This window comes from Podarcis gaigeae, assembly GCF_964106915.1.
Source record: "Podarcis gaigeae genome assembly, chromosome: 3".
Classification (NCBI taxonomy): Eukaryota; Metazoa; Chordata; class Lepidosauria; order Squamata; family Lacertidae; genus Podarcis; species Podarcis gaigeae.
The window spans coordinates 47,477,846-47,500,734 of NC_139680.1; the positions used below are offsets into that span (position 1 = coordinate 47,477,846).

The 22,889-nt window shown below is 45.4% G+C and overlaps 1 protein-coding gene across 4 annotated transcripts in view; it reads left to right on the forward strand.

The window, feature by feature from the left end:
- The first annotated feature begins 417 nt into the window (after nt 1-417).
- Nucleotides 418-22,889, forward strand: part of GRIK2 (glutamate ionotropic receptor kainate type subunit 2) — a 432,214-nt gene continuing 409,742 nt past the window's right edge. The window contains exons 1-2 of one of the 4 annotated variants that reach the window (XM_083731117.1): nt 418-640; nt 7,179-7,724. In XM_083731117.1, the coding sequence (XP_083587243.1) occupies nt 7,610-7,724 (115 nt within the window). In that variant the 5' untranslated portion in view covers nt 418-640; nt 7,179-7,609. The remainder of the gene's footprint in view (nt 641-7,178; nt 7,725-22,889) is intronic. The other 3 variants (XM_083731114.1, XM_083731116.1, XM_083731115.1) reach the window with 3 other exon arrangements.

The following is a 22,889-nucleotide window of genomic DNA, read 5'->3' on the forward strand; positions in this document are numbered from 1 at the left end:
AGGGAGACGCCTCCTGTTTCCTGCGCCGTGTTGTCTGGAGGAAGCCACATCCTTGAGAATCCCGGGGGTTAATCCGTTGGGTGACAGAAGCACACTCTGCCCAGGCCTCGAGGCGCACTCTTCGTTTCATAGCAGAATGCCGCCGGCCTGAACTGAAGTCCTGGGCTGCTCGAAGGCAAACCGGGGTCTCTAAAAGAGACCGGCGATCAACGGGTCGCTCTTATAAAGAAAGTGTGTGGGATCCGGGGCCCTTGGGAGAGGCGGATCCGCTGCGGAGTGGGGTCTTGGTGGGAGCAGAGACAGCTTGGGCTGGCTTTAAAGCGGACTCCGTCCTTTTGCCCTTTGCTCTGCGGCCGGCTTCGCCTCCTGCCGGCTCCAGCCTTGGGCTTGGGGGTGCCCAGGAAGGCGGCGGGGAAAAGCGGCGCTGCGCCTTTAACGGGCTCTGCGCGGAGCTCCCGGCAGGAGGCGTGTCTCTCGCTCTAGCTCGCTCGCTCGCCCGCCTGCCTCGGCTCGGCTGCCTCGGCTGCGGCTCTCCAGTGAGCTCGGCGCGCCACCTCGGCTCCTCAGCCCCAGAGCCCCGTCCAAAGCCAGCTCCGCTGACTTTTCTCCTCCCTGGCCGCCCTGGGCAGCAGCGGACAAGGTAAGGAGATCTCCCCGATCTGCCCTGGGACGCCAAAACATCCACGTCCCGCTTTGTGTGTGGACCTAGATCTCTGGGCTTAGAGATACTTCATAGACGAATTATTTCATTTTATTGAGGATTGGGACGCGAGGCGCCACAAAAAGAGCGAAGGGGAAGCAGCAGCACCTCGAAGCAATAGGGATGGGCGGATGGATGGATGGATGGATGGGAGGGGGCGGGCGGGCGGGCACTTCTGGGCGCTGCCCGGATCTCTATCCCCAGCACAGCGAGGCAGACGGGCGAGAAGATAGACGGGGCGAACAGAAACTCCGACGGAAGGAGCATCTGTCTTCCTTCCTTTTCATCCCGGTGTTTATCTCATTCATCTCTTAAGGCAGTTGGGTCTCCCGCTCTCTCAATGCCAGGCTAAGAGCTCACTTACTTTGCAGCAAGTTCAACGGGAATCAGTAGGGCTCCCAATGAAACGTGGCTAGGAGGACGGAGATGCAACTTTGCCTGCTTGCCTATCCATCGCCTCCACTCGCGCTTTGGCAAGGGGGTCGCACACTTCTCCCCACCCCCCACCCCGCACTCAAAACTGGTCTTTCGCAACAGCCTGTGGTACCGCGGGAAGCTTCCCGCTGTCTTTTCCTAAGCGGAGAGACTCTCCCTTCGTCCGGAGCTTCGGAGGGGAGTCTCCGAGGTTTCCAAAAACGGAGCTTGAGGCGGTGCGATTCTGCTTCTGCTTCTTTTCCGTGCCCAACCTGATCCGAAAGCTTTTCTTCTCCATAGCAACGACGTGTGTCTGTTTATAATACATCAGATCGCCCAGTTGGAAAGGGGTGGGGGGAAGGAAGAGAGATATACATACACAGAGAGAGACTTGTCATTTTAACCAGGGAGCTTAGGGTGCCATCCGCAGCCCATGGGTACTGTGAATGGCACAACTCCCATTTGCCTAGCCCTGGGGAATGCCTTGTTGTTGCACCCTTTGGTCGTGGAGTCCACAGAGCCATGCTAATTTCAAAGGGGCTTTCTTAAGTCGGTGGGTTGCAGTTTTTTGGGTGTCAAAGAAAAAGAGATGCCGGTTCTTTTGCCACCCCCGATTCGCAAATCGATTAAGCCCAAGGGCTTGAAACCGATTCTCAGTCTGAGCTAGCACCCAGCAGCTACGTTGAAGAACTTGAGTGGAAACCAATGGGGACTCGGTTGGCTTCAGTCCAGGCACTTCGCCTTGTCTAGGCTGTATATGTGCCAACCGGCCCCCAGCTGGCTGAGAGCCAGGCATTCCTGTTTAATTGATTTGTAGATCGGGGTTTTAGACTGCTAGGACAACAGTCCTATTCCCCAGCCTCCTCCTGATGATCTAAGAACGAACCGGGACAAGCAAAACCGGCTTCCTTAGTGCAAACTCTCCTTAAAGGCCGAATTGCCCCTTCCCCGAGGAAATCGCCCTTAGACAGAAACGTGCCTTTGTGTAATTAGTAATGGTTGTAAAATGCAATAGAAAAAAACCAGAGGGAGGCAAAGAATGAAGGATAAAGGAAAGCTTTTTAAATTCCTTTAAACTTTGTGAAGTCAAAGCCTAGTTGGGGTGGGTGGGGAAAAGACATCAGGAGGAGGTGGCGGAGGTGGAGGAGTGATATATGGACCAAATCATAAATGTTTGCATTCGCTGGTTGAAAATACGCTCAGATGTGCACCGCTGTGAAGTCCAAAAAGTGCCTGAACAAGTAAATCTATCATATCCTCGGCTCCTTAATTAGGATGCACGTCTCTTCGGCAGCTAAAAAATTAATTACCACCTTAAAATCCCATTAATCATCGGCGCAGCAGAAACAAGACTGTGATTCTGGGCTCCGCTAATAACCGGCAACCGGGGATCCTCTTGCTTTAGTGGCTGCTGGTGGGAGTGAAGGAGTGGGCCGGGATGTGTTTTCTGAACTGATAACATCAACATTCATTTGAGTGCTTTGGCAAAGGGCGCGCGGGGAGGTGGGGGCAGAGGGAGGCCCAGCTTAGCCTACTATGAGCTTAGCTCAGCAAAGCTGCAAGAGATGTCTGCGCGCCCGCGCGCCCGCGCGCGCACACACACACACACGGAATGCTGGTCAGGTGTTGCAAAAAACCCACCCGGGCCTTTCTTCAGAACAGCAGGATAAGAAATCTGATGGGAGCTGGCAGAACTAAAAGGCCTGTTTGTTGGAGTAGGGCTGCTTGTGGGGAATAGAAGTTCAAGAGTCAACATTTGTCAAAGGCCTTGTCTAAATTCAAACAGTGAGGGGGAAATTGAATTTTCCAAGGCCCTTCTCCCAATCCCTAGAACCAGATGGTAGACGAAATCACCTTGACCTGCAGCTAGGAAGCCTCTCCGCACCCCCCGCCAAGCTTTCAAATCTCCTTCCAGTAGAAATAGTCTTTTTAAAGAAACCTCATGTAGGGGAAGCAGATTAGTGAATGTACAATTAATGCCAATGAAACTCTTAGCTTATTCAGGAATACTGCACCAGAAGATTTGCTTTATTATCCAGGGCATGCGATTTTAGATTGGTTTCATATTATTCGCCATACAGCTTTCCGTGCTTGATATATGTATTTTCATTTCCACTTCACCTGCGCTGTGACCTTGGATAGCGAAAAGATGTTCCTGCTAGACAACGTATGGCGAAGAGGTAGAGTAAATCAAGATGCACAACAGGAAATTGAGTATTTAAAGCTCCCCCTGCCCAGCAACTCTCTAGTGGTGAAGGGCGGGGTCTCAGTTAAATAGGTTCCAGGGAACCACTGTCAGAAAAGAGACATATTAACAGGCCAAGTCATAATCAGCTTCCTCGGCGAAATGCCATAAAATCAAAGCTTTTAAACCTTGGGACCATGTTGAGGAAAATGCCAAGGGGTAAACTGTGGGTAATTCTAGTGTCTGTGTGTGTGTGTTTAATTAATAATGCACAGTGTTGTTAATAGATAGATAAATAGATAGATGTTGGTAAATAAAGACTGAAATGCCAGCTGCAGCCTTACTTAGCAAAGGGCAATGGAGATGGTAATTTCCAAAGCCGAAATTAATTATATATTTCAGAAGAGGCCTGACTCCTCAGGGAGCAATTCGAAACCATTACAATCAACCAGCCATTAGCCATTCACATTGGTGGGAGGTGGTTTTCAGCCCTAAATGTGGCCAGTCGATTTTTCTGTACTTTCTAAACAGTTGGTGGACCAAAGACATGCATTGTGGTATAACTGTGCATTGAAGAACAGAGATCGGGAGGGCTGGAGGGTTGTTCTTTTTTTATATAGCACACTGAAAGGAAGTGAGTTATCATAAAATATAGGTAAGACAATCAAAACAGTCGAGGATAATCAAGGCAGAGACTGCATTCAATTATTTGAACTATGCAGTCAGATTGCAGGTTTAAAATATTTTGCTTGTCTCTTTGTTTTGAAGCCTTGGTGGGGGGGGGGATAATTTATTTTCCTGTCCAAATGGTACATCATACACGCTGCTATGCATAGATATAAGCACCTCGTTGCCAAATCCATTAAAGGAGTGTGTGGTGCTGTCCGTGGTGCTGAAAAGGAGAGGGACCGTTTCCTCTACTAAATTTCTTCAGTACAAGTTCGGTAGCTGTCCGTGGTGGTGGTGAAACCTTTATGCTTCACAAGCATCAGACAAGGGTTGGAGGCGAAGACGAACGTTGCGAGATTTTAAAAAATTGCAATATCTTATTTCGATGTTTTTCTGGTTGGATGACAATACGGCAAACCTCCTAAAATGCAGGTGACTGGGAGGAAGAGGTGGGGAAGGAAACAAAATGAACAAAACCTTCCGCTTTAACAAGAGATTCCCTCTCAAGTCTAGTATTAGCTGATATGTAAGCCAAAGGTTACAGTGGAAATGGTAAACGCTTTAAAAATAAAATAAAAGAGCAGCATTAAATCCTGAACTTGTATAGTTTTCAGTGATCCAATATCTTCATGTCTAGAGACACCTGATAGGCTTTATATCAGTTCCTTAAAGTATGAAGACACTTCTTAATACTCTCAGAAATTGGGTTGCACACTCTCTTATTCAGTTGATCTTGCTCCAAGTAAAGCAAATGAGCAGCAAATCCGGGCTATCTCAAAGGCACGTTTGCCGGCGAGATATTCCAACTGCACACTGAAGGAGTCGCTAGATATCCTTGTTTTCAGCATTAGGTACTTCTTCCTCCCTGCAAGTGCTCCAGTATAGTCAGATCGTTTGATTGAATTGCCTGCTAGACTGCAGAAGTAGCCATTCACGATACTTGTTTTTGACACAGGAGTTAGATTTCCATCTTAAAAAAACCAACCCAAAAAACCTAGCAATGTTTAGTTATCCCTTAGTAGCAGGTAGGTTTCAGTCTTTGAAGTACTTTGAAGTAAACGTGTGCAGAGGAATGTCAGTGCCTGAAACAATAGAAAGTTACTCGGATTTGCTATCCATCCTATAGCGCGAGCTTCTGGACAGTCACAGGTCCAAATTAAAATAGATGCATTAAGGCTGCAATTCTATTCAGACTTCTCTGGGAGTAAGTCCCGGTAGACCAGTGAGTAGGATCGGAAGTAAGAAACAGACTCTATATTTCTTGATACAGTTGGAACTAGAGAACTTGGTCCTAGATCCAATTGCATAAATAGTCAGTTTTCCCGCAGGTATAGGTGTATGCTTCACTTAAATATGATCTCGGCGGTCTTGATTGATAGAATTTTAGACATTCTACTGCATTAAAGTGGGCTAGCCTCCAAACAGAAGATTAATCTCCATTCATTTCTGTATGGCGATAATAGGAATGATCTCCCCCACCCTGTCTCACGTAGTTAGTAGTCTGATTCATGGAAGACTTTCCATTAGGGCTATATAAAATGCGGGCTTCTCCTCTAGCAATGTGTTTTAATGACTCCTCAAAGGTTCAAATCCCCCACTTTTAAACTTTTTTTTAAACCCCCCTCCTTGTGTAGAAAATAAGGGAGGGGGAATCTGCCACCATTGACACTAGTGAATAAATATTTTAATGGGTGGTGGTGGTAGTGGGTAGTTAAAGCAAAGTGATTGAAACGATAGCTACTTAAGAAGGCAAATATCTTCTTCTCCAGCGAAGGCTACAGACTGCACACCACTTACACTGGCACAAGCCCAGTCCTTATATATCAGTGGTACTACTCGGGAGTAAATAGTTTGGGAACTGGGAAACACAAAGCTTTCATTTCAACAGACTGTATATTCCAGTTGTGTTGTAGGTACTGTCCCCCCCCCCCCACAAAGGGGAGGCATTTAAAAACTGAGAGCCTTTGCAATGCTATTAGCCAGATATTTTTTAAAATGAGGGACATCTCGAAAAAATAATCCATATGCCATCCACTCATTATTATTTCTGGGTGCACTGTGTAGGTCCTTCAGCGGAGTATAAATTTTTAATCCTAACAATACCTATCCTAACCCAGATGTTTAGTGAGTCAGTGATAAAGTTACTATTGAAGAAAATGAGCATTTGATGGGCATAAGCAGTAGAAAGTGAATGAGAATGTCCGGACATATGGAAAGAAGAAAAACCTGTTTGTGGATATGTTTTGAAACAATAATAACGTCATCGCCCCCACCCCCAGCTCTTAAACGAAGTGCTGTCTCCCCAGCCAGCCATTCAAAAATTAATACTGATAATATCTGTCTCGCTCACCCAAAGGCTGCAATTCTAACTCCACTTACCTGGGAGTAAGCCCTACTGAAATCAGTGGGGATTACTTCTGAGTAGCCATGGTTAGGATTGCAGCATGCAATTTGGTTGCATTGAAACAGGTCCGCAGCCAGTTCAAGACTTTGCCCTTAGACTGTAGTCTTGTTGGGACTGTGCTGACGGACCGTTGTCCAGACTGGGGGCTTGGGCTCAGAGGAGCCAGCATTGTGAACACCTGGAGATGAACCAGGCACCAACTCAGCCACATTCTTTTTGGGTTTAACTAGGGCTACGAGCCTGGTGCGTGTCAATCTCCTTTCATGGGCGTTCTGCCCAATAACTCCCGGGGCTTCAGATCGGACACCCAGACGGAGTCGCAGACCTCCTTATGCTCCTTTCCCAGAACACGGCTGGAGCTTATTGGAAGAGAACCATCAGAATGTTAGGCACGTCATGCAGCCAAGTTGGAATAATAATAATAATAATAATAATAATAATAATAATAATAATTTTAATTTCCAAGAGGCGATGGGATCGGTTGCATAAGAGGCCCGGGGAAGGCTTGTGTGGCTGGCAGCCTTAAGGCAAGACGAGCTCTCTCGCTTTCTCGCACTTCATCTTGGCTGCGCGTCAGAAGCCGTGCAGCAGTGCAGCAGAAGGGGAGCCCAACGGCCAGGCGAGTGCCCGCCTCTCGCTCGGCAGCGGTTTCGCAAGCTCGGGTTGCCGATTGATTTCTCTCTCTCTCTCTCTCTCTCTCTCTCTCTCTCTCTCTCTCTCTCTCTCTCTCTCTCCCCTCTCTCTCTCCCCCACCCGCTCCTCGTCTTTCTCTCCCCCCCCCCCATCTCTTCTCGCCTGCCTCCTAGGTTCGCCCGACTGGCCACGGCGCCTGCCTATGCCTGCCCGTGTGTGCGCGCTCGGGTGCGCGTGTGTGCGTGTGTGTGTTTGGATTTCTCGAGGATCCTCTCCCCGCCCCGCGCTCAGCCCAACGACCATGGATGTCCCACCATTCCTTGCAGTTGAAGGTTGCTCCTTGGCGCAGTGAATGAAGATCATGCAGGGATTGCTAATGGCTTTGGGAAGCGGAGAGCCTCTCCCCTCGGTGTGACCATGCCGTGATCGCGTCTCCGGGCCAAACACTTCCGCGGCTCCGCAAGCTCGTGGAAACCGACCGCAGCGGCGGGGCTGGTGGCGGCTGCTGGTGGCGGCGGCGGCGCTGCTGGGGGGGACAAAAAGCGGACGCTTGAAGCGAAGGGGGCCAAGAGGAAAAGCGGCGCGTGTGTGCGTAGGAAACACCATGAAGATTATTTCCCCGATTCTAACTCATCCAGTCTTCAGAGGCACCATTCGGCTCCTGCTTTGCTTACTGTGGATTGGATATTCCCAAGGAACCACGCATGTGTTGAGATTCGGTAAGGCGGCTTTCCCTCCCTCCCCCCACCCCCCGTAACGTTTGCTGGCATCTCTATGTTTCCCGAGGATTTTGTCAAGGAAGGAGGGGGCAGGTTGAAAGGAGCGGGGAAACGCGGGTGGGTGGGTGATGGAGCTACTTCCGGGCTAACACGAGTATGTTTTTGTCTCCTCCCGATTGTATTAAGGCGCCAACTCCAGCCTTCGCCTTCGCCTTCTTTTCCCAGCGGCTGCAAAGCAGAGCGCGGTCGCCCGGATCTCGATAATCCTAGGGAACTGACTAGCACCCGCCCCAACCAAGGCGGGTCTGGGCTGGTCTTAAACCCAGCTTGCTTTGTTGCTGCCTCTTTTGGAGTTGCCACAGTGCGGGTGGGAAGCCTCTGGGTCTGGAGGACCGTTGCTGTGTTCATAGTTGGCAGTTGCCACAAATGCCACCCCCATCCTCACCCCGGCAGTCTCTGCCCACAGAGATGCCAAATGCCAGGGCAATGTTGCTGACCACAGCCCTGGAAGGAAGGTCTCTCCGGCGCTGTGTCTCCTTTAATGTTTGTTTACTAGCAGTTAAGGGGCCTTTGAATTAGGAGGGATCAGGCCTTTGATAACGGAGGAAATTAGGAAACTGCTTTTCAGGTTCTAGCCCCCACCCCTAACCCCCTCAAATGATCAGCGAACTGGGAGCTGGTAACGATTTCTTCGTTGACTCAGAGAGTGCGATCCACGCACCACACAAGCCAAATGTCCTGCTTTTAAAGAAGCGTGACTGATGCCTACAGGTGCCATCCACATCCCATCCAAGTCAATGGAGTAACTTCCGCTGAGAATGATCTTCGAGCACACCCGTTTACTCGCGAGTAGGTGGCCGCAAGGCGGGTTGTGGATCACGGGGTGAAGTTTCTTGCCCTCAACACGCTACTCGTGTTCCATGGGGTTGGTAGAGTGTTTTCCGAGTGAGTGATTGAAGGATCGTGGCCAAAGAAACTCTCGAAGTTTCAGGAGCGTGCCGGAGATTCAGATGCCACCACTGAATCTTAGACTTGCTCCCCGACAGTTCTTCTCCTTTACAAGCTGTCCTTTAACCATCTTTGTGGACCCCCAAAATGTGGACTGTCAGGGTAGAGGAGAAAGGTGTCCACCAGCCACGCTGCAAGGTCAGGGTTTTGTTGTGAATCTCCCAGAGCAACGTTGTCCGAGGAAAGTTATTCCAAAGTTAGGCGAGAATTAAAGCAGACAAAGAGCAGGAAGCAGCGAACCTTGCAGGTGTTTACGACCCAGTCCTAGAGAGTGTGTAATCCAATTGAAGCCAGTGTTGAACTGAACAGTTCTAGATTTCATGCCGTGGCGTTTGACCAAAGTACTAGTGAGATATGGATGAGGCTTGGGGCAGGGGAGGGTGGCGAGAGCGCGGGGAGTTGCTGTCCCAAGCGAGAGGCGTCCTTAATTTCCCATAGAAGCAATCCTTCTCTCCAACCACCATTAAACATTTCCACTCCGGTGGAGTCCCTAGGGACTCTTTGGTTTCGCTTGTTTAAAACCGGAGGAAATAAATCTGGGTGTCGTAAGAGAGGTCGGTCCTGATTCCAAAAGCAGCGGGTTGGTATTGATCAGCTGTGCTGGATTCTGAGCTGCCCCCTCCCCCCAGTGATTCTTAAAGCACGTTGCTCTTAGCAACCATCTTCAGGAATGCCTGGATTCCTTTGAATAAAGCTCAAGATGGTCCGGGGGGGGGGGGTTGAACTTCAGGGAAGTCTGACCTGTAGCTCGTTGAAAGCAGCGGGGAGCTGTCTGTTGTTTGTGACAGGAGGCACGAGTTCCTGGTTATGACCGAAAGGTGGGATCCGCTGGGCTGTGAGAGTCAAGGCGCTATTCCTCACGCCTTTCCCAAAAGATGCTCTCCGAGTAAATGGAAGGTGCCTTGCCCGGGAATCCCCCCCCCCCCGTGCTAGTTTGTTCCAATGAAACATTGACTTAGAAGAACGTTGTTGATCGATCAGACAGTAGAGGTGACGCCCCCTCTTTCTAAAGGCACACGTAGATTCTGGGCACCTATCAATCCCTCTAGAGTTTAGACGGCAAGGAATATACTACTTCCAAATTAACAGCCCAATTGTGCACTGACATACTTGGATTAGAACCATGTAATCCCACTGAGTCAAATGTGTGTGTGTCTGAAATCAGTTTAAATCCCATTGCTTCATTTTAACAGGATTGTGGAACAGGTTGGTACTCTCGCTTCCCAAACTATTTTCTGCTTTCTTCAAAAAACAATCTGCTAGGACTGAAGACCGCATGTAGGTTTTGAATCGCAGAGTTTATCGTTCGTCCCGTCCTCCGTCCCCCCCGCCAGCTAAGCAGTTACATTTTATTGGAGGGAGGGAGCAAAGGTTGCGTGAGATGCGAGGCCTTTGATTGCCAGCTGTGCCCATCGCCTAATGTTGCCAGGAAATGCCTGATGGCTTTTATCGAGGCATTCCAGTGTGTGTTGGGAGTGGTATGCCTGTAGAGGCATAACTCGGAGAGATGATGGAAAACAGAAATAATTGGGGGTTAGCTGAGCGACAAGGAGCTGGATTCTGAGACCCTCAACCGCTGTTGTACCGGCTCCCGTTTTCTATCTCCTCTCTGGAACCAGAAGGGGATCAAGAACCAGCAAAAAAACCCCGCACCCTCTTCACCTCTAGCTACTGTGATTGGCATTTCCCGCGGGGTATCCGTCCCTTTCCATGTTGCCTCTTTTACGCACGAAAGTTTAGGTGGATCACAGTCTGTGAGAAGCTGTTGCTGCCTGGTAATTAACGCTCCATCAGAGGCGTTCAACTATTCGGGCCCAGCAAGGTCAAGCGATACAATGGAAGACCCTGCCTGGGTCGCTGCCTCCGTTTTCTGGAGCTCATTATGATGGCACAACAAGCAAACGGCCAAGTTTGTGGCGGGCGGCCTCTGCACAAATGTATTATCTATTCTAGCGACACGCAGGCAAGTTTCTTGCTTTACAATCTGCCTGAAGGGAGAGAGACCTTTAAAAAGGGCTTCAATGGAGATTCCTGGGCTATTGGGTTCTGGACTTTGCACAGTGAGAGGAGAGGCCGATAAGAGGGTCATTGCAGGAGCATTGCTGCAGATTTCGGTGAAAATCTCGCATTGGCGCTCCCTGTGTTAAACAAATAAGGTGGAAATCGGAAGCAAAGATTTTTATTTTTATTGCGACGGATGCAGAAATGTTCTGTTGGGGCATAGCTATAGGGGGCCTGCGTACCCGTATCTCAAAGGACTTTCACTGATTTTATAAATCTAGGCTTTTGGAAGGTATTTTCCTTCCACAATGTGCTAGGGAATACATTTACTTAACATTGATCTGTCCAATAATTACTCATCACAGAAGGACGCTTAGTGAGGAGCTCCACTGCCTTGAACACACTAGGATATCGTTTCAGTACCACGGTCAGTTCCCGGAGTTTCTGATCGTCCTGGTCTGTGCTCTCTTTTGATCACCTCGCTATGGAAAGGTTGTTTTCTTCACCGAGCTTGTTATGTGGATTTGCAGTTCTGCAAGCTGTATATCTTAATGAATTCTATATTCTTGAGTCTTTGGGCCATAGTAGTTTAACTTCTGGAAGAAATTTCCTTTTGAAATCAGTGGGACGCCAAACCTAAACACATATTTACTTTCTTCCAGGTAACTATTGTTTACGTTCTGCCTGCTGGTTTGATTAGAAGGATCCAATGGGCTCTTTGCTTCACTCATCACAGGGTGCAAGCAAGACTTGCACTTCCATCTTAAAAGCATATCTTAAAACTTGAGCTGCCTCTTGATTAGTGACAACATAATTCATCGTGTACATTTTATTCCATTGGAAAAATGTTTACATTTGCCTGCATTCACATATGAGTAAAGCAATAGCTCTGAGGAATATAGGAAACTGTGGTTTTTTTGTTTTTTGTTTTTTGCTTTTGGAAGATGTATCAGTGTTGCTGTAGCCACCATCTTGGAACAGGCATACTCTCTTTAGTGTGTGAGAGAAGAGTGAATGATCCTTTTAAGATTGTGCTTTCCACCTACAGCTTTCATAGATCTATCTATCTATTAAAAAAAATCTCTCTCCTGTTCCTCCTGATTAATAGGATGAAATATTTTTAATTTATGAAAAACTTTTTAAACAATTAAGTTAATTAATTAATTAATTTAATGAATTAATTGATTAAACATTGGCCTAAAGGAAAAGGTAAAGGGACCTCTGACCGTTAGGTCCAGTCATGAATGACTCTGGGGTTGCGGCGCTCATCTCGCTTTACTGGCCAAAGGAGCCGGCGTACAGCATGACTCAGCCGCTTCTGGCAAACCAGAGCAGCGCATGGAAACGCCATTTACCTTCCTGCCGGAGCGGTACCTATTTATCTACTTGCACTTTGATGTGCTTTTGAACTGCTAGGTTGGCAGGAGCAGGGACCGAGCAACGGGAGCTCACCCCGTCGCGGGGATTCGAACTGAAGGGGTGAAGGGGCATATTACAATATTGTTCTATTTATCCCCAAAGTGGAGGTTTTTCTACACCAGCCAGAAGGACAGGGTTTTTTCTGTTGCTTAGATGTTACAGTGAAAATAGGCCTATCTCAGGAATGTCTAGGCCTAGGCGGGTGAGAGATAAGAGCAAGGCTAGATGGATGTTTCATTCTGGCCCCAGACAGAGGGAGACTGAAGACAAGGAGGCGAGTTGAAAGGGAGGAGTAAGTAATGCAGGAGACAAAGCCCCATTTTATTGCCACTAGTATAAATCACATGTTTTACATTTGAACACATGTTGAGGTTCATGGCGTGGAGAGGCTGGTGCAGGAAGGAAAGGGGGGGGGGAACAAGCCCATGTAAGGACATAGGAAGTTGCCATAACTTTCGGTTTACAAGAGATCAGGTGGTATTCTATTCTGCAAATCTATATAAAAGGGGCACACCCTGACTAGGGGGTGCAGAAGGTTGCAAACTTATTGCTCTGTACCTTTGTTTGGCATATGCACTTCAAATAAAAATCCTGTTAATAACCTGCAAGGATGTTTTGCCGCTTTGTGTGAATCTGTGCTTCAGGGATCCAAGGCAGATATATGTGGTCCTTCAGAACCACTGACCTTCTGATCAGCAAGACCTAGGCTCTGTGATTTAGACCACAGCATTGCCCTACTTAACAGTAAATCTCACTGTTCCCACTGGTAAGAGTGATTAGAACAGTAACTTCAGTAATCAGTCTGCTGCAGGGGTTTGGCATACCTTTGGGCCTGTGGGCACATTGGCAAACTGAGGAATCTATCACAGGCACTCTTCAATGAGGCATGCACCACAACCAATTTGATTGGCTACTGGAGAATGCTTGTTTCAAGCTTAGTTGAAGCAGGGCCAGGGCCAGGGGCAGGGCATCCTGTGGGCACCAGGGAAGGTCTCTGGGGATCCATGTGGATGATTCATGGTCTATTGTGTGTAAAAAAATTGAAACAGGTCAGAGGAGCAGTGCAAACACCACTGCTTCATACAGGAAAATCAAACAGTTTCCAGTAAGGATATATGTAATAAGTGAAAAGGACACCTAGTATCTCCTTGGAGTACTGCCTGTTTCTTATTTGGTGTACACACAATCACATTTTTAGATCTCGCTTTGGCATTTTCTATTATACCACAGTATTTAAGGATGTCCTTATACCTAGCACATGTCAAATGGCCCTCAAAGATAGCTTACAAAGAATAATGGATTAATCAATAGTTGAAAGCATGGCATAGAGTAGAGCAGTCAAACAGGAGCCCTTGCTGTAATATTGCCCTCTGAGAGTACTGTTATTGGGGAGCAGAGTGTTCTTGCACTTATGTCCTGCTTGTAGGCTTCACACAGGCACCTGGTTGGCTACTGTGAGAGCAGGATATTAGGCTAGATGGGCCATTGGCTTGGTCCAGAAGGCTCCTCTCATGTTATTGTGAGTATACTTATGTGGAGACTGAGCCCTTTGATGGTGTTGAGCAGAAACTGGGAGAAGGAGAAAGCCTTTCTCCACCCCAGCAAGCTAACCAATCAGGTTTCTTTATTCCTGAGGAGACCTTTTCCTGCCCTTCCCTGGGAGCTGCAGCTTTTTCCAACTGAATGACTGAATGACTACTCTATGTGTTAAGCTCAATCAAATTTCTTCAGAACCCAGTAGCAAGTTGTTGTCATGCAGCCATACTATTAATTTTCTAAAATACAAACTACATACAAGGAGATAACAATTCATGCTATTCTGTAGTATGAGGTTACCATGCTGGGGATATTCATTGGGCCTTTCTGTCTGCTTTTTGTAAATATATGCAAAAAATTAAGGGTAGCCTAAAGATCAGAGGAGTGTGAAGCCTTGTAATTTTTTTTAGCACAAGGACTTCATAACCTTCAATTCCATGCTGGTTGTGACTTATGCATTCTCTTTACTCTGAAGAAGCCTTGAGATCCAGTTGAGACCTCAGATGTAGCCTTTAGGGATTCAGCTAGTTAACATTACTCTAATCCAAATGCTAATTATCTTTGAATGCATACTATATTTAAGACTTGAAGATGCAGTTTGCTGGAAAATTTCCCCACACCCAGCCTACAGTCCTCAGACTCATGATTCCTACTGCCTTCAATGGGAGTCAGAATAAGTGATATATAGATTGCAGACACAAAATGTTGTATGGCATCTTTATGTTTTCTTAATCCCTCATCTTCATCCTTCTTTGAATGGCATAATATTGGCAACTGAAGGCTATTTTTCTTGTCAAAAAGAGACAGTAGGACTTTGTATCATGTGTGGTTTCTCAGGGTCTTGAGATGCATGTTTGTATCAAGAGTGTTTTACTAAACTCTGATCCTATTCAGGTCCCTAGAGTCAAATTTCTACTTTAATTTATTACACTTTCTGGAAAATAATGGTACAGACACAGTCCTTTTGAGTAAGAAAGTAAAAAGCAAAGGAAGAAAGGAAATTGCCATTTTTGCTCACCACTTTTTGTTGCTTAGGTGTCCCTTCAAAATTATGCAGTTTCTGGCTTTGTATCTACAGGGGTGCCCTTTAAGTGTTCAGGTTGGGAAATGGGGAGAGGAAAGACAAGCTCCATGCCATCTCCATGTTTTATGGTGTTATTGCTTAGGAGCACTCAAATCCCTGGGTATGTCATAGACACCATCAAAAATACTCTTTAAACATTCATCTTTAATTTTAAATATATCCATGAGAAGGCTTTTGAATCTTGCTGTTTAATTGCTTTTCTCACCCTTGCCACTCTGCTGAAACTTAAAATGGTGCTCCTGAATATCTGGTCTGAGATACACGAACAAATTCTATCAATGTTTCATCCCATTTGGCTGTATCAGCCAAAGAAGGACATACTTGCTCTTGCAGAACTATAAAATGAGGAGCTATAATTAGTAAGGTGGAAACAATTAGAACACTAAGAGATACAGCCCCCAAGCTAGACATTTTGGACTACAACTCCCATCAGCCCCAGCAAAATGGCCTGGGATGATGGGAGTTGGAGGCAGATCCACACCACACACTTAAATCACATTCAATGCAAATTTGACCATATTACTTTCCCCAAAGAATCCTGGGAAGTGTAGTTTCACTCTCATAGAACTGTAATTCCCAGTTACCAGGACTCTTTGGGGAAAACCATGTCCTTCAAACTCACCGAGAAGAGGACTACTGATGACTGCTAGCCATGATGGCTCTGCTCTGCTTCCTCAGTTGGAGGTGACAATACTTCTGAATACCTGGAAACCACAGGAAGGGAGAGTGCTCATGTGCTCAAATCCAGAATTACTGGTTTCCTGCAGACATCTTGTTAGCCATTGTGAGAACAAGATGCTGGAGCAGATGGGCCATTGGCCTGTCCCAGCAAGCTATTATGTTCTTAAACATACGTTGAATGTGCTTTAAAAGAATAGTGTAGAATTGCCCGTAGTCAAAAGCAGGGCAGTCCAACACTTGGCCCTCAAGGCCTTTCTCAGTGACCCTTGACAACATTTTATCTCCCCCCCCACCCCCGCCAACCGCATCCCTCATACTGCCTTCCCAAAGGAGGCACTGGCTTTGGGAAGGAGGCATGAGGGCTCTAACAGGTCCTAGAGTCCTCCTTCCCAAATCCTAGTTAGTGCTTTCCCAGCTTTGGGAAGGAGTTAGGAGGGTTTTTAGAAGCCATTGCCTTGTGCCTCCTTCCCAAAGCCTCACTTAGGCGGTCTCACTCTGGGAAGGCAACATGAGAGCTTGGAGAGGGGGGCATGAAATTTTGGCCTCACTACCCCTGCACACACAACAAGGCAGTGTGTGGCTCATGGGTTCTGTGTCAAAGTACTCTTGCAGTCCACTTGGTATGAAAAGTTGGACTACCCTAGAAGTATCTGGGTGGGAAAGGCTTAGTAAAACCTTGAGTGACCTCTGGTGGCAGAAGCTAAGTGAAGACTCTTTGGAGACAAAGAGAGAACAATGACATTCCTGTGATTTAATTCCAATTTTAGTGATGGTGAGCTGTAAGTGTTAAATATGCCTGTTGCTTTCTTCAGGTTGTGTAAAAGCAATCAGGGATGAAAATGGCTATGCAGACAGCCTGAATTAAATCTCACCTTCTATTCCTAGCTTCCCATGATGGGAAGTAAAGCACAGCTAGGGCTTTTGCATGGAATGGTCCACTAATGCTCTTACTAATGGAGATTTAATGATAGGGTATTGACAGCTGGATGATTGTTTTTGCAAGGCCATTATTATAGTAACAGGGGGCCAAAAAGGAGGGCATTGAGACAATCCATGTCTTTTTCAGGGTCTCTTTCTGTGCTGGAATTGTGTCTTTTACTTGACTGTGCCCACAGCAGGCAGTACACTTTCCAACTGATTACTCTCTTTCTGGGGAAAAAAAATATATTCTTTGCTGCTCTTTCAGTCAGTCGTCCAAGTAGGAAAGTAAAGTCAAACTGAATTATGCATTAATGCATTGAACTTGGAGAGATCACCACGACTTTCCCCGTTTTTCTGCAGGTGCTTAAACTGTGCTGGAGGATATTTGTATGGCAAGAGAGTAGCTCTGAGATTTTCAGAGAGATGTGAAAGAGCCTGGGTAGTTTTGCAGCCTCTATGGAACTGAGAGTGAGGGTATTTTCTTCCCTGCTTGTTTGTTTGTTTATCGGGAGCTGGAAAAAAAAGTTCACTTGCTGAGGGCAAGAGGCCTTCTGTGTGCATTAACTAGGTATTTAAACTCAGTCTTCAGCAGGAACACCAAAAAAGAGGGGAAAAACTCTTTAGAGGAAAGCTAAGGTTAAGAGTCTCTCGAAGGAAGGAAGGAATGCACAGCATTGTTATTGACTGATCCAGATTAAAGAGCAGAGAGGAAGATTTCAATTTGATAACGTCACAGCCCTTCCTGTTTTTCTTTGGCGCTTGTGCCGACAATTTTGTAAGGTAATTAAATTGGCTGATTGAAGTCACAGTGGTCATGGCGTGATAAAGACCATTTGGATTTAATGGAATTTAAAAACAACGGTGCGCAGCACACAACTCTTACCGAACAAGAATTTTAATGACCCATTCAGGGTGCTGACTAAATAGAATGTCCTGGACAAGTTTAATTGAAAGGGCAAACCCGATTAGGTGTATGCAGTCTTTATGGCCGGAGATAGGGGAATTAAAATTATCCTTTTTAAAAGACTCATTAATGCATTATCAAGATTTAAGGCCAGTCAAATAAGCTTTCTTCTATGGGGTAATCTTTGGAGGTTCCCCCGGGCCTTACCACTCCACATTTAAAGCCAAGCAACTTGTGTAAGGATGTCCTATTGATCAGAAATATAAGACAGATTTTGTTGTTGCTCTTCGTTATTGGCTGCTTTTGGTTTGTGGAAATCACGGAGAGTTCAATTAACGCTATCAATATAAATTTGAGTGGTGAGTAATGTGCTCTCTGCTAGTGGAGATAAGGAATTTGCAAATAGATTTATTTGGTGGATTCCAAGCTTGAAAGATTTCCCATTTTACACTCTGCTTTAGTTCTCTGCAAAACTGCTCTCCCTCCCATCACCTGCAATAACCTAGAGAACCCTTTTTTCTTCTGTGGTTTAATCTTCCCTGCCCTGAAATATCTCACAATGGAGGTATTGCTGGATGCTCCATCAATGACGCAAAAATAAAATAAGGTAAACTGAGGAACCTGCTGTTTCCATTCTCATCCATTTTCAAGACTGTATGCAATCCCATTAAAGATGTGGTGCTGTCCCACATGCTGGGAGATTAGAGGAAATGCCATGCATATCATTATGTAGTCACACTTCCATAACTAGGGGATAAAAAGGCCAGCCAGTTAAAGTGGGGTCATCATTCTGTGCCTCCCAAAGTATATGGATCTTCCTAATTTCGCCATCATCAGAATGTAGCTACATGGCCATGCATGGAGCTAAGTGATGATGGAATGGCATATCTGTGCCCTAATGTAGAATATTATATGGAATCTAATATTTTTGAGCACCATGTGATAACGCTGGATGAGATATATAACATGATGATTCTTGTATATGCTTCTAAATGAATTACATGAGGAAAGGCAGCCCATGTATTTTATTGGAGTGGTAGCAAACTTCTGAGCTTCAAAATTATGCAGAAGTAAACAATCTTCCAAGTCCAGGGCTTTGCTGCTCAGCACAAAAATACTTGGGGTATTTGCCTAGTTGACTATGGCTTGGTGCCATTTTATTCTTGCTCTAAACACTTAAGCCTCCATACACCTTCTGTGTAGCCAGAAACTAATCTTCCAATTTGTTAAATGGTAAGCAATTTCAATAGAAGGCATCGCCTCACTTGCTCTGTGTTTCTCATTCTGTTGAATTGGACTCCAGTGATACAAAGTTTGCTTAGTAGAGACAATAAGGGACAATTGCTTGATTTTCAAATGGTTGATCTATTCAACACCTATGAGTGCACTTTACCAAAGATGAGTGACTGTGCACAGCTTTAAAGACGGGGGGGGGGGGGAAGTAGGAGGATATAAGAACGTAGAGGAAAATTCTCACTTGCTGTGAGGGCAGGGGCTGGGACACTGGGACCTTCCAGATGTTGTTGGATGACATTATCTCTGGCCATTACCCATGAGAGCTGGGAGTCCAATATCTGGAGGGGCATGGGCTCCCCATCCCTGATTTAGAGATGGGACTTAAGACTACATCCAGAGAGAGAGAGAGAGAGTTTGGTCTAAGCAAGCAAATGAAAGTGATTCCATTATCTCTCTCTTCTCTTGCTACTTTTTGGGTTGTTGGCTTCTGGTAGACTTTGCTTGGGGGTGGGAGAAGTCAAGAGGTAGTTCATTTTATTCATTTATTGTATTTATATCCCACCTTTTCCTCCAAGTGGCTCAAGGTGACATACATCATTGTTTCCCCAACTTGGCTCTCCAGCTGTTTTTGGACTACAAGTCCATCTTCCCTAGCTAGCAGGACCAGTGGTCAGGGATGATGGGGATTGTCATTCAAAAACAGCTGGAGACGCAAGTTGGGGAAGCACTCTTCTCCTCACCCCCTTATTTAATCCCCACAAGAACACTGCGAGGTAGGGTAGGCTGAGAGGCAATGACTGGCCCAAGGTCATGTAGTGAGCTTCATGGCCAAAGAGAGATTTAAACCTGGTCTCCCAGGTCCTAGTCTGACACTCAAACCACTATACCCCACTAGTGTTGGGAGGGCAATAGAAGCCCCTCACACCTATCTCAGTCATGCTACTTGGAATCCTTTAAATAGAGATGCTGTGTTTGTGGGGAGGGGAATGGGGTTGAACCTCAAACCATATGTGTTTTACCATAGCTCCTCCGTGCACAGCAATCAGTCACAATCAAAATTCCATTAACTCTGGTCTAATTGGTTTGATCTATTTTGGGCAAAATGTTGAGGCAGTTAAATGTTCCTCACCTATCTTAGAAAATCACCTGAAACAAGATTTGGCAACACTTCTGAATTAATCATTCAGGATTTAATTTCTGAAATTTGCTTGTAACAAGCTTGTGATGGGGGGGGGGAGGCAGAACCATATGTACACCACTTTGAACTCCTTGGAAAAAAGATGAGGTATAAATGTAATAATAAATAATGTTTACCTAGAAGTAAGTTCTACTGAAAAGGGTACTACACAACATCCTAACTAACAAGGGAACCTGCACTATCACCAGTGTTACTAATATTTTGCATTCCAAGTCCACCAGAGAATTAGCATTAGAAATGGAAAACACCCAAGCATACAAATATCAGCTATCACTTGATTTCTGTACCCTTTGTTATCGTACACTTGATAACTCATGGCGGGATGTGCAAACTAGCTCAACTGAAAAGCACTGTATGTGTGATTGTATAAAAGTTATTTTGGAACTAGGGTGACCCATTCAGAGAGGCAAGTCACTGTTGGATGTTATAGTCTGGAGCTGACCGAAAACTAAGGATGCTCTTTGTGAAAGCTTACATCAAAAGCACCCACACTTCCCTTGCTTTTTCAGCAGTGTGACATTTCTGATCTTGCTGTGCTGCTCAGTAAAGGCAGCGATGAAAGCTCTGCAACACAGAAGTCACTCAATTGCTCCTCCTCAGAGTGAGGGTAACGTGAAAGTTTCATTTGTTCTCAATTATGTCTCCATGTAGCCAAAGCTGAATGGCGACATGGTGTCATGATTCCATCACACTCACTACACGATCCCTGAATAGCTGGGTGAGAGAGACAGTGGAAGAAAAAGGACAATGGAGAAAGGACACACAGTGGTTGTGGATAAGCAGAAGAATTCTCAAAAGGAACCTTTGGTCTTGTTTCAAACCAAGTATAGTTAACAAACTTTCAGAGCAGCACTGCTGGAGTCATCAAGTGATGTTAATGCAAACCGTCTCCTTAATGCCCTATGGAGATCCCTCCATGTGTTGGCTGATGGAAGGATCATGACCTCAAAGTTTAGGACTCCATCCATCTCTTCCCCTCTCCTTTTGCAGAGCCACAGTATGATTAAAATGCCAGCATTTTGAATAAGATGTAGCTTTCAAAACATAGATATAGGGCCATTGTAAGTTACTTTGAAACATTTTTGTAGTAAGTCATGAATGAATGAAAATAATACAGTTGTACCTGATTTTCAAACAGCTTAGTTCTGGCTCCCAAACGCCACAAACCCGGAAGTGACTGTTCCAGTTTGCGAATGTCCAAAGGGGGTTCTGTGGCTTCCAACTGACTGCAGGAGTTTCCTGCAGCCAATCAGAAGCCGTGTTTTGGTTTCTAAATGTTTTAGAAGTCAAACGGACTTCCAGAACAGATTCCGTTCGACTTCCAAGGTATGACTGTATAAGATTTGAGTCTTGCCCTCAGTGCATGTGCATTTATGTGAGCCTATCCATTTGCAGAGATGGAATGGAAGTTTGTTCAAAAAAGCAAATAGCCACAAGATATTTTAATCCAAACAAATCCCTAATCAAACAGGAAGTTCTGAGACAAAATTTATTTACATTTATAATAAAAACCTTACATTTATAATAAAAACCTTAGGAATGGGCTACAAAGAAAGGTGTGTGTAGAGGAGAAATGGAATGAAAAATCAGAGAGAAAAGGATTGTTGGAAGCCATTTTTCTCTTAATTATTGATTGCAGGTTTTTAAATTGTTCATTGCACTCTTATTCTGGGCAAAGGAGGTATTAGAGATGGATGACTTAGTCAGTAACCCAGAATCATTGCCCATCTGTGCCAAAAGACTTTCTGAATCTGTAACATTGCTTCTTGTAAAGGCTAAAATCCTATTCACTTACTTATGATGAAATACTTTTGAGATCCCCGAGCTTCTACTCCTGAGTAAGTGTTTATAGGATTTGCTATAAATCCTAATAAGATTGGTGGGTGTATTCTTGAACAAGTGTGCATATTATAGCTGATTATCTCAATTATTCTAGGGCAGCATTGTGGCACGAAGCTGGATATCATGTATGCATGCACCCCCACAACTCTTCTAAAGGGCTTGCCCATCCCATTCAATGGAGGATCACAAGCCACCCCTTTGCATTTTGGATTGGCTCCCCATTGACATAAAGCTGTTGCCTTGATCTATGTAAAAAAACTAGTGTGCAATCTGAACATCCAATCTCTGGATTGGAATGTTGCAATATAAACCACAGGACTAATCTACACTGGTGAGTTATAATGTTAAAAATACGATATAAAAAAGTGACACCAGAGGACGCTGTAGAGCAGGCATCTGTTGCCAATGGGAAATTGCATTGGGAGCTGTATTTTTTTATATAGTGTTTTTAATAGCGTTTTCCAGATCAGCGTAGATCCGACCACAATCTTAAATAAGCAGGTACAAGTAGCTTTTAAAGTGATGACTGCTGCTTAGGAATTAAGTTATCAGATGGGATATTTATAATGGGCATATGGCCTGAACCGGGATGCAACCACATTCTATTTATAGCATGTGAAACTTGGAGTCCAATTAGAAAGCCTGACAGTTAAAACAAGCACAAACTTGCCATAGGCACCACAGCATCCAGGGAGGGAAAGATTAACTGCTTCTGCTTCAGCCTAATCAACGCCCCCCCCATACTACTCATAGTTCTGGGGGAATGACCTCCTTTTGTCAGTATGTTGGGATGATTTTTGTTGAGATTGTGGTGGAAGAGGAAAGCAGTCGCCTCTCCTCCCTGAACACTGCAGTTCACTTACCTTGAGCATGCTTTTTTAAAAACAAACAAACCCTGGTAGGCTTCCTGATGTCACGTTTAGCATCATCTCTGGTCTGGTAGTTTGGTCATGGGTTTAATGTAAGAACTAATACTAAAGATTCCCAGACATCTTGCTACGAAAGAGATGCAACATATTTACAAGATGGCATAATTTGCTACGCAGGCAACTCCTATATGCACCACACCCTCAAAGAAGAAGGCAAAAGTACAGATTAGAATATTAAAGTAAAATCGAAGCCGCCTTTTAATACAAGAAAATTGAGATTATGGATTATATCTAAAGGAATTCTTTTATATTTGGTACTTCTACCAGTTTTTGGTGTCTTAGCAGTGGAATGAATGCTTAATTTGCACCCATAAACATTCTGCTCGTCTCAGGAGCTGAAAGTCAGTCATATATTTCACCTGGAGTCCTTCAGAAATGCTAAGAACAGGATCAAGTATTACATAAA